The following is a 10000-nucleotide window of genomic DNA, read 5'->3' on the forward strand; positions in this document are numbered from 1 at the left end:
CTCTCATTCTCACCCTCATTCTCACTCTCTCTCTCTCTCACTCTCTCACTCTCTCTCTCTCTCTCTCTCTCCCCACACAGAGACTCTGTAGTGAAAGCTGATTGGCTGAGGTTGGCTGGTCAAAGCTTACTGGAGGAAGCACACTGGCTGATGCTGATTGGTTGATGCTGATTGGCTGATGCTGGTATATGGGGGGGGGGTGTATAGATTTCTGCGGCAGGTGTCTGGATATCACCCAGGATGCTTTGCTGCTGTTGGGGCCAGGTCTGATGCCTCAGGCTGTTAATTGTAATCAGACTGCTGATGGAGGAAGTGCTCTACACTGATGTGGGACGTCTGATCATCAAGTCCAGAGAGGAGCTGATTCTCTAAACCTGTAGTGTTTGATTATCCGTCTGATCAGTCTTATATATTGATCATATTGATATATGGATCCGTTTGAAGGTTTTGTCTCAATCATTTTCACTATTTTTTAATTAATAAAAGTTGTTCTGGTCTGATGACTCGACCCACCTGTTACCAGCCGTCCAACTGAATATGGTAGAACATCCGATTTCTGACTAATTTAATGTTTACAAAGTGATCAGACCGGTGGTGGTTTGGTGTGAAACACTCGGTTCTAGATAAGCTCCCCCAGTCAGAGCTGGAGTTCTACATTGGAGGTTCTAGATAACCTCCCCCAGTCAGAGTGGTGGTTCTACAGTGGAGGTTCTAGATAATCTCCCCCAGTCAGAGCTGTGGTTCTACAGTGGAGGTTCTAGATAAGCTCCCCCAGTCAGAGCTGTGGTTCTACAGTGGAGGTGAAGGGAAGCAGACGTCTGAAGCTCTAATAAAAGCTCCTCACAGAAAGTTCTTCACCTAATGGTGATGAAGACGCTGCCTGATGCCTGAGACACGGTTCTACCAGAGTTCTGAGAAGAGTTCGGCTCTAGAACCTGCTTTTAGAACCAGATCATTAAAATGGTGGAGGGATACATGCTGCAGGGTGTAGTGCAGCTACAGAAAGTAGTCCCTAAAGAGAACTGCATTAGTTCAGATTCTCTATTCACTATTTTACCATCATCATCATCATCATCATCATCATCATCACTCCATATAAAACTCAGAAGACTCGTGTAGCTGCACTGGTGGGTTTGGACAGGAGATCAATTATGGGCTGTATCTGTGTTGTAGTAGTCATGGTGACCGACGTCTGGTTCCATTCACCTCCACTGTAGAGAGATCAGAGTGGGTCAGTTTCTCTACAGTGAAGCTCAGATTCACTCCGGACCCCCGACTCTGACCGAGCTCAGCTCTCACTCTGAGACATGAGAATTTTATAAAGTAACGAAGCCCTTTAAATTAGCCCACACTACACTGAGAGGCCAGCGCTGCAGCAGCTAACCAGTAGCTACAGCTAAACTGGAGGACGCTGTGGTGTTTCCAGTCCTTCAGTGAGGGACAGTGAATACATCCCTTTAGCTCAGCGCTATCAAAACACAGCAGTTCCCATAGAGGCGCTACAGAAACGGTAGCACATCCACAGACTACTTAACTTAACTTTAAGAAAAGTGACACAAATATGAACCTGTGATCTAGGAGTAGTTTTTGTATTTAGTGATGAGAACATTAGTGAGGTCAGGATGTTGGATGATGATCACCACCCCACCTCATCATCCCCACCTCATCCCATCCAAAAGTACTGGATGGAGCTCCTCCACCATCATTCCAGAGAACACAGCTCCTCCACTGCTCCACAGCTCCTCAATGCTGGGGGGCTTTATACCCCTCTAGCCCACGCCTGGCATTATTAGGCAGCATGGAGCCAATAGGGTCATGATGTTGATCTGCTCCAGAGAGTCCTATTCTATTGGCAGTACTTCTTCTCTACAGGGACTAGACCAGCTGTGTGTGCATTTGCACATCTGTGTCAGCAGTGGGTGCAGCTTAAAGTAGCTGAATGTATTTATTAGAAGGGGTGTCCACAAACTTTTGGACAGATGGTGTTTCTAATCTCTTTTATGCACTGAATAAAAACGCAGCACTGAATGCATCAATGGAGTGTGTATACTGTGGAAAGGTTGAACCCAGAGTACACTTCCCGCTCTACACACACACACACACACACACACACACACACACACACACACACACACACACACACACAGGGCTGGAGATTAGACTTTCTCATGATCGGTTTTGTGCAGCTCAGAACTGAAACTTCAGCACAAAGTCCTTTAAAGTACAGAGAAACATTTACAGTATGATTATCAAAAGAGTGAGAACTATACACGATAAGAATCTATACAAACCTGACATCACACCAGTGCCTCTCACTCTCTCACACACACACACACACACACACACACACACACACACACACACACACACACACAGAGCAGACATCACTGATGTCAATCCACAGCTAAACAGAGAAGCTCCACCCACTGATGTGTTCTTCTACAGCTACTGTTCTGAGATCAGACAAGCTTTACACAACCCTGCCATACCCCACTCAACCCTAATGAGGAGGCGGAGCTACAGTCTCTCATTAGGGTGAATATTAATAACGCTCTAAATGTAGGTATTGTGATATACACTGAGGAGGCGGAGCTACAGTCTCTCATTAGGGTGAATATTAATAACGCTCTAAATGTAGGTATTGTGATATACACTGAGGAGGAGGAGCTACAGTCTCTCATTAGGGTGAATATTAATAACGCTCTAAATGTAGGTATTGTGATATACACTGAGGAGGAGGAGTTACAGTCTCTCATTAGGGTGAATATTAATAACGCTCTAAATGTAGGTATTGTGATATACACTGAGGAGGCGGAGCTACAGTCTCTCATTAGGGTGAATATTAATAACTCTAAATGTAGGTATTGTGATATACACTGAGGAGGCGGAGCTACAGTCTCTCATTAGGGTGAATATTAATAACTCTAAATGTAGGTATTGTGATATACACTGAGGAGGCGGAGCTACAGTCTCTCATTAAGGTGGAATAGGATGTTTAGCAGCGCTCTGTTGAAGATCGTCGTACCTCACAACTGTAGCTATGGAGGAACACAGCTGTGGGTGAAGCCTGGAGAGGGAAATTCAGCTCTGTGAGAAAAAACAATGCGAATGCTGAACTGGACACAATCACACACTACGAAAGTGCGACTCCAGTGGTGCTGGCGAACTGTCCGGGTGAACTCTGCTGCCCGTCCCGCTCTTCTGCTGGGCTTGGAGAATGTATCTGACAGCAGTCTACCCACCGTTACCGTGTTTCAATAAAAAATATAAATATCTTGGTAAAAAAATATCAGACAAATTCCAATAGAAATAGAATATACATAAGCTTCTGTGTAAAATGGTGTAGGTCATTCATTACTACATTAGTAGGGGTTGGTGGTGTCTCTTCATGTCCTCCACCTGTTCTCTCAGACCTTTCGCTCTGGACATGGAGAAGGGTGATCGGCTCCCTACAGAACGTCCCTCAGAAGAGCTGAATGTCAGGACGCTGAAGAACCCCCCTGCGCTTTGCTGGATTTGGTCTGGCCTTTGGTTTCTGATCCACAAGCAGTTCAGTCCTCCTTCGCTCTGGGCGAGTCCACCTCCACCTGGCTCAGGGGCTCTGAATCTGTCCTGCACTTTTTGGCCGGTCTGTCCGCGGCCTGGCTGTCCGGCGACCGTTTCGCTGCTCCGTTTTTGTCGGCCGGAGGCTCGCAGCCGTTGGAGTCGTGCGGCTGCGGGCCGTCGGCGCCGTTCGAATGGATGGGGTCGCTCTTCACCTCTGCGCTGGACGTTGGGACAGAGTCCGAGCTTGATACACAGCTGTGGCTGCTTAAACCTGCAGGACGAAATGGAGGACTCCCATTAAAGCACACCTTAAATACAAGGGACCTGTCCAGACTCCGCCCAGACTCCACCCAGACTCCGCCCACAACCTGGAATGGAATTCCAGAAGGAAATGCACCTTCCTAGCCCAACCCTAGCCTTAGCCCAAGCTAACTGCATATTAACCCAGATAGGTCACAGCTCCCCTAGAGGGTCCAGGTGGTACTGCTGACCTGTTCTTCTTATGTTGCACCATACAAACACTCTTAAATTATAAATTAATATATATATTTATAAATATATATTTAATTTATGCAGAAAAATGTCATATTTTAGTTTGTTTACTGCTTAGCATTTATTTATTTATTTACCACCACCTGTACTTCCAGCAGAGGTGCTCAAAACGCTTGTGTTTGACATGTACGTTGCTCTTACCGTTTTGGGCAGAGCCCTCTTCTCTCTCTGATTGGCTGGCGTTGCTGCTGGAGGTGGTTGGAGGTGGGGTGGCCGCTCGGCTGGATGCCGCGCTCTCAGTCTCGTCCAGCAGTCTGTCCATATAATCCCTACAGGAGGTACGCAGTCTGTCTGTTACTACACACACACGCACCACACTGCACTAATCTGTCTACCCGTCTACCTGCCCACCCCAGATCCACACTTACGTCACTCCCGGGTGAAGATTGTACTTCCTCTTGCCGAGCCGGGTTTGCTGTGCGAAGAAGTCGTAGCGCTCGGACTTCTTCCACATGTAGTAAAACGCCACACACTCTCCTACTGACCGCGTTCTGACCTGGGAACCGCACAGACACCGACACCATCACCATCACTCTACCTGTCTTCTCTCAGTGTCTCAGTCCCTTTCCCACGTTACAAAAACAACAGGCTCACCTTGTTGGCTTGAATGAGATGAAAGTCTTTCCCATACGCCTTCAGACCCTGTTCAAAATTCCTGCACTCTTCCTCCGTCCAGACAGACAGCTCCTCTGAGGGGATTCAACATACTACATTAACGGCAGGCCGAACACTGCTGTAGCTGAATGGGTGGGGCTACACTGCTATAGGCTAGCAACTCCTGGATGAGGTAACCTCTATGTCTGAGTAACGCTTAAGGCCTCACCTCTGGCTGCTTTGACGTTAAACCTCAGTCTCCGCAGAGCTTCTTCTGTGTCGAAGTCACATTTCACCAGTTCATACAGTGCCTGAAGGACACACACACACACACACACACACACACACACACACACATACATACAATACAGTGGCCAGTGAGTGGAAGAACAGGGTAGGGGTTTCTAATAAAGTGGCCAGTGAGTGGAAGGACAGGGTAGGGGTTTCTAATAAAGTGGCCAGTGGCGGAGGAACAGGGTAGGGGTTTCTAATAAAGTGGCCAGTGAGTGGAAGGACAGGGTAGGGGTTTCTAATAAAGTGGCCAGTGAGTGGAAGGACAGGGTAGGGGTTTCTAATAAAGTGGCCAGTGGCGGAGGAACAGGGTAGGGGTTTCTAATAAAGTGACCAGTGGCGGAGGAACAGGGTAGGGGTTTCTAATAAAGTGGCCAGGGAATGGAAGGACAGGGTAGGGGGTTCTAATAAAGTGGCCAGTGAGTGGAAGGACAGGGTAGGGGGTTTTAATAAAGTGGCCAGTGAGTGGAAGGACAGGGTAGGGGGTTTCTAATAAAGTGGCCAGGGAATGGAAGAACTGGGTAGGGGTTTCTAATAAAGTGGCCAGGGAATGGAAGGACAGGGTAGGGGTTTCTAATAAAGTGGCCAGGGAATGGAAGGACAGGGTAGGGGGTTCTAATAAAGTGGCCAGTGAGTGGAAGGACAGGGTAGGGGTTTCTAATAAAGTGGCCAGTGAGTGGAAGGACAGGGTAGGGGGTTTTAATAAAGTGGCCAGTGAGTGGAAGGACAGGGTAGGGGGTTTCTAATAAAGTGGCCAGGGAATGGAAGAACTGGGTAGGGGTTTCTAATAAAGTGGCCAGGGAATGGAAGGACAGGGTAGGGGTTTCTAATAAAGTGGCCAGGGAATGGAAGGACAGGGTAGGGGTTTCTAATAAAGTGGCCAGGGAATGGAAGAACAGAGTAGGGGTTTCTAATAAAGTGACCAGTGAGTGGAAGGACAGGGTAGGTGTTTCTAATAAAGTGGCCAGTGAGTGGAAGGACAGGGTAGGGGGTTTCTAATAAAGTGGCCAGGGAATGGAAGAAATGGGTAGGGGTTTCTAATAAAGTGGCCAGGGAATGGAAGGACAGGGTAGGGGGTTTCTAATAAAGTGGCCAGGGAATGGAAGAAATGGGTAGGGGTTTCTAATAAAGTGGCCAGGGAATGGAAGGACAGGGTAGGGGTTTCTAATAAAGTGGCCAGGGAATGGAAGGACAGGGTAGGGGTTTCTAATAAAGTGGCCAGGGAATGGAAGAACAGAGTAGGGGTTTCTAATAAAGTGACCAGTGAGTGGAAGGACAGGGTAGGTGTTTCTAATAAAGTGGCCAGTGAGTGGAAGGACAGGGTAGGGGGTTTCTAATAAAGTGGCCAGGGAATGGAAGAACTGGGTAGGGGTTTCTAATAAAGTGGCCAGGGAATGGAAGGACAGGGTAGGGGTTTCTAATAAAGTGGCCAGGGAATGGAAGGACAGGGTAGGGGGTTCTAATAAAGTGGCCAGTGAGTGGAAGGACAGGGTAGGGGTTTCTAATAAAGTGGCCAGTGAGTGGAAGGACAGGGTAGGGGGTTTTAATAAAGTGGCCAGTGAGTGGAAGGACAGGGTAGGGGGTTTCTAATAAAGTGGCCAGGGAATGGAAGAACTGGGTAGGGGTTTCTAATAAAGTGGCCAGGGAATGGAAGGACAGGGTAGGGGTTTCTAATAAAGTGGCCAGTGAGTGGAAGGACAGGGTAGGGGTTTCTAATAAAGTGGCCAGTGGCGGAGGAACAGGGTAGTGGTTTCTAATAAAGTGGCCAGTGAGTGGAAGAACTGGGTAGGGGTTTCTAATAAAGTGGCCAGTGAGTGGAAGAACAGGGTAGGTGTTGGAGTTACTGTGTTTTGTTTGGGGGAAGTTAATGAGGGCATTACCTGCTCATTGTCTTTGATATGTGACCCCTCAGGTATGGCGTCCACTCCGGTCTCCTCTCCTGTCCGTTTACACGCCTCGGTTAGAAACTCCACCACAGCGTTTTCTGGGAGAAACTCAGGATTCCACAGCAGCTGGTCATCATTTTCATACACTGAGGGGAGACAGACATCAAGGCAAAGATCACTGACCAGAATCCAGGGGCTCCTGAGCAGCACAGCAGTCTAGGCCCTAGCTCGGTCATCAGAAGGTTGTCGGTGGGTAGCATGGCCCTCCCTCTCCCCCATCACTCAATGTAATCTGGACTATTTTGAGAAGCTCTGGCTTGTTTGGGCTGTCTCAGCTACTCCCAAACAGCTCCCAGCTCCTCAGTGTGGTATTAAAGATAAATATATATATATATATATATATATATATATATATTAATAATGTTAACGTTTAGAGCGTACGTACCTCTCTCATTCTCTTTATATCTGCACAGCCCCGCCGGGGTTTCAGCCTGGTACATGGAGCCCACCATGATCTCCTGTTAAACATCAACAGCTGCTTCGGTCAGAAGCTGCACTGAGAAGCAAATGACCAGTTTAGGAGGAGAGAGGGAGGTGCTTTACCTTTTTCCAGTCCTCTGAGGGAATGTAGTCTTCATCCTCCTCAGACTCCTCGTCTGCTTCATTATCTGAAACCAGGAGGACACGTTTTACCCATAATGCACCATAATGACTTACAAGATAGACTGTGTGGAACTGCAAAATTCAAGAGCACATATAGCGACAGCTAAACTGTCCTGATGAGCGTGAGGTCGGCAGCCTGATTAAATGGATGAAATCATTAACCTCCCCCTCCTTAACGAAGGGATCCAACACTTACAATGTGTACAAATAAATATATAAATAAATAATGAAGAACAAATTAGTATTTACTACGTAATGGGGATCAGTCATATATCTAATAATACTACATATTAATGGAGATTTTTAAATATTTTATTATTCATTATGCTCTTCTCCATTTTCTTATTGTTGAATAATTTTATAATATTCTCACTTTTTCACACATTTATTTGCTACCTCTTATAATCTACCCCTGACATATGTGACTACTACTTATTTTAGAGTGCATCCTCTTTTTTGTTTGTTTATTTTGTATATGTTTTATATTGTATATCATTTTTATATTTAAATGTGCAGAATACATACATACAGCTTGAGAAGAAAAGCTGCATTTGTATGAAAAAAATATTATTTTTAATAATATTTAATATAAAAGTATTATATTTATATATATTTAAAATAATTTTGTTTAAATAAATGAATGATGCATCAAAAAAAATGCAAAAACAGCAAGTTGGGGTGGACAAAAAGACACTAGCAAAAAGGCATCGTTTCACTGAATTTAACATTTCGGAAACAATAAAATAATATAATACTGTCTAATGTATCATCCTATTATGATTTTATTTTTTTTTATGAAGTTAAACTCAGTGAATAAACAGTAACTGTGTATTAAAACCAGCAGAGGTGTCTGTTGAGTGTGAAAAACAGCAAAAACAGCAAGTTAGGGTGGTTTCAATTTTTTATATATAAATTCAAACCTATGTAACTCTAAACTGAAAAAATATTGTTAGTGTATGATGTAATATTTCTAATATAGATTTTATTTCAGAAACATTTGCTTCAGTCTAAACAAAGAGACTAGCTGTAAAACGTCCTTGTTTTTGTCAGAAAACCCAACACATGAATATCCAAATCTGTCTATTACAGCATATAGCAGTTTAGCTCCGCCTCCCCCACACTGAGGTCATAAGGAGTGTTCCACCCTGGCCGGCTTTTTCAATCAGGCTCAATACACACCAGCCAATCAGAGCATAGGCCATTAACATATCCCCGTTTTAAAGGTCCAGTAACAGACAGCCTGTGTGGCCATCACCCCACCAGAATAAGCAGGAGTACACGGAGAACTCTCTGGGTTCTGTAGCGCGGGTCATGAAGATGCTGGGAATGTTCTTACTCTGAAAGTAGCTGCGGTTCTGAGGCCGTATGAGCTCAGCGGTGCTGCAGCCTTTAGCAGAGCAAGAGCGACCCTCAGAAACAGCCTGGCTCTCCACATCCTTACACAGCTTCACCACCTCGTCCTGAGGAGACACACACACACACACACACACACACACACACACACAATCTTTACTACCTTAACCTAAAACAACAGAAGCCACAACCCTTCCCTACACTTCCTGTAGTGTATTACAGTCCGTCAGAATGAGTGTGTGGATCATATGAACATTATAGAGCATTATAGAGCGCCCCCTACACTTCCTGTAGTGTATTACAGTCCGTCAGAATGAGCGTGTGGATCATATGAACATTATAGAGCATTACAGAGCGCCCCCTACGCTTCCTGTAGTGTATTACAGTCTGTCAGAATGAGCGTGTGGATCATATGAGCATTATAGAGCATTATAGAGCGCCCCCTACGCTTCCTGTAGTGTATTACAGTCTGTCAGAATGAGCGTGTGGATCATATGAGCATTATAGAGCATTATAGAGCGCCCCCTACGCTTCCTGTAGTGTATTACAGTCTGTCAGAATGAGCGTGAGGATCATATGAACATTATAGAGCATTATAGAGCGCCCCCTACACTTCCTGTAGTGTATTACAGTCTGTCAGAATGATCGTGTGGATCATATGAGCATTATAGAGCATTATAGAGCGCCCCCTACGCTTCCTGTAGTGTATTACAGTCTGTCAGAATGAGCGTGTGGATCATATGAGCATTATAGAGCATTATAGAGCGCCCCCTACGCTTCCTGTAGTGTATTACAGTCTGTCAGAATGAGCGTGTGGATCATATGAGCATTATAGAGCATTACAGAGCGCCCCCTACACTTCCTGTAGTGTATTACAGTCTGTCAGAATGAGCGTGTGGATCATATGAGCATTATAGAGCATTATAGAGCGCCCCCTACGCTTCCTGTAGTGTATTACAGTCTGTCAGAATGAGCGTGTGGATCATATGAGCATTATAGAGCATTATAGAGCGCCCCCTACGCTTCCTGTAGTGTATTACAGTCTGTCAGAATGAGCGTGTGGATCATATGAACATTATAGAGCATTACAGAGCGCCCCCTACACTTCCTGTAGT

The 10000-nt window shown here is 45.5% G+C and overlaps 2 protein-coding genes across 2 annotated transcripts in view; one reads left to right on the top strand and one right to left on the bottom strand.

Moving 5' to 3' along the window:
- slc35d1b (solute carrier family 35 member D1b) overlaps positions 1 to 1148 on the top strand; it is a 15527-nt gene extending 14379 nt beyond the window's left edge. The window contains exon 13 of the mRNA XM_072687089.1: positions 81 to 1148. Coding sequence (XP_072543190.1) covers positions 81 to 91 — 11 coding nt within the window. The 3' untranslated portion in view covers positions 92 to 1148. The remainder of the gene's footprint in view (positions 1 to 80) is intronic.
- Positions 1149 to 1932: 784 nt separating this feature from the next.
- The window catches only part of mier1b (mesoderm induction early response 1b, transcriptional regulator), a 14954-nt gene continuing 6886 nt past the window's right edge, over positions 1933 to 10000 (bottom strand). Inside the window, exons 5-13 of the mRNA XM_072687072.1 lie at positions 8869 to 8992; positions 7473 to 7537; positions 7315 to 7387; positions 6864 to 7015; positions 4922 to 5003; positions 4693 to 4787; positions 4467 to 4594; positions 4240 to 4367; positions 1933 to 3817 (exon numbers count right to left, since the gene is read on the bottom strand). Of these exons, the coding sequence (XP_072543173.1) occupies positions 3552 to 3817; positions 4240 to 4367; positions 4467 to 4594; positions 4693 to 4787; positions 4922 to 5003; positions 6864 to 7015; positions 7315 to 7387; positions 7473 to 7537; positions 8869 to 8992 (1113 nt within the window). The 3' untranslated portion in view covers positions 1933 to 3551. The remainder of the gene's footprint in view (positions 3818 to 4239; positions 4368 to 4466; positions 4595 to 4692; positions 4788 to 4921; positions 5004 to 6863; positions 7016 to 7314; positions 7388 to 7472; positions 7538 to 8868; positions 8993 to 10000) is intronic.

The sequence above is a fragment of the Salminus brasiliensis genome, chromosome 9 (assembly GCF_030463535.1).
Source record: "Salminus brasiliensis chromosome 9, fSalBra1.hap2, whole genome shotgun sequence".
Lineage (NCBI taxonomy): Eukaryota > Metazoa > Chordata > Actinopteri > Characiformes > Bryconidae > Salminus > Salminus brasiliensis.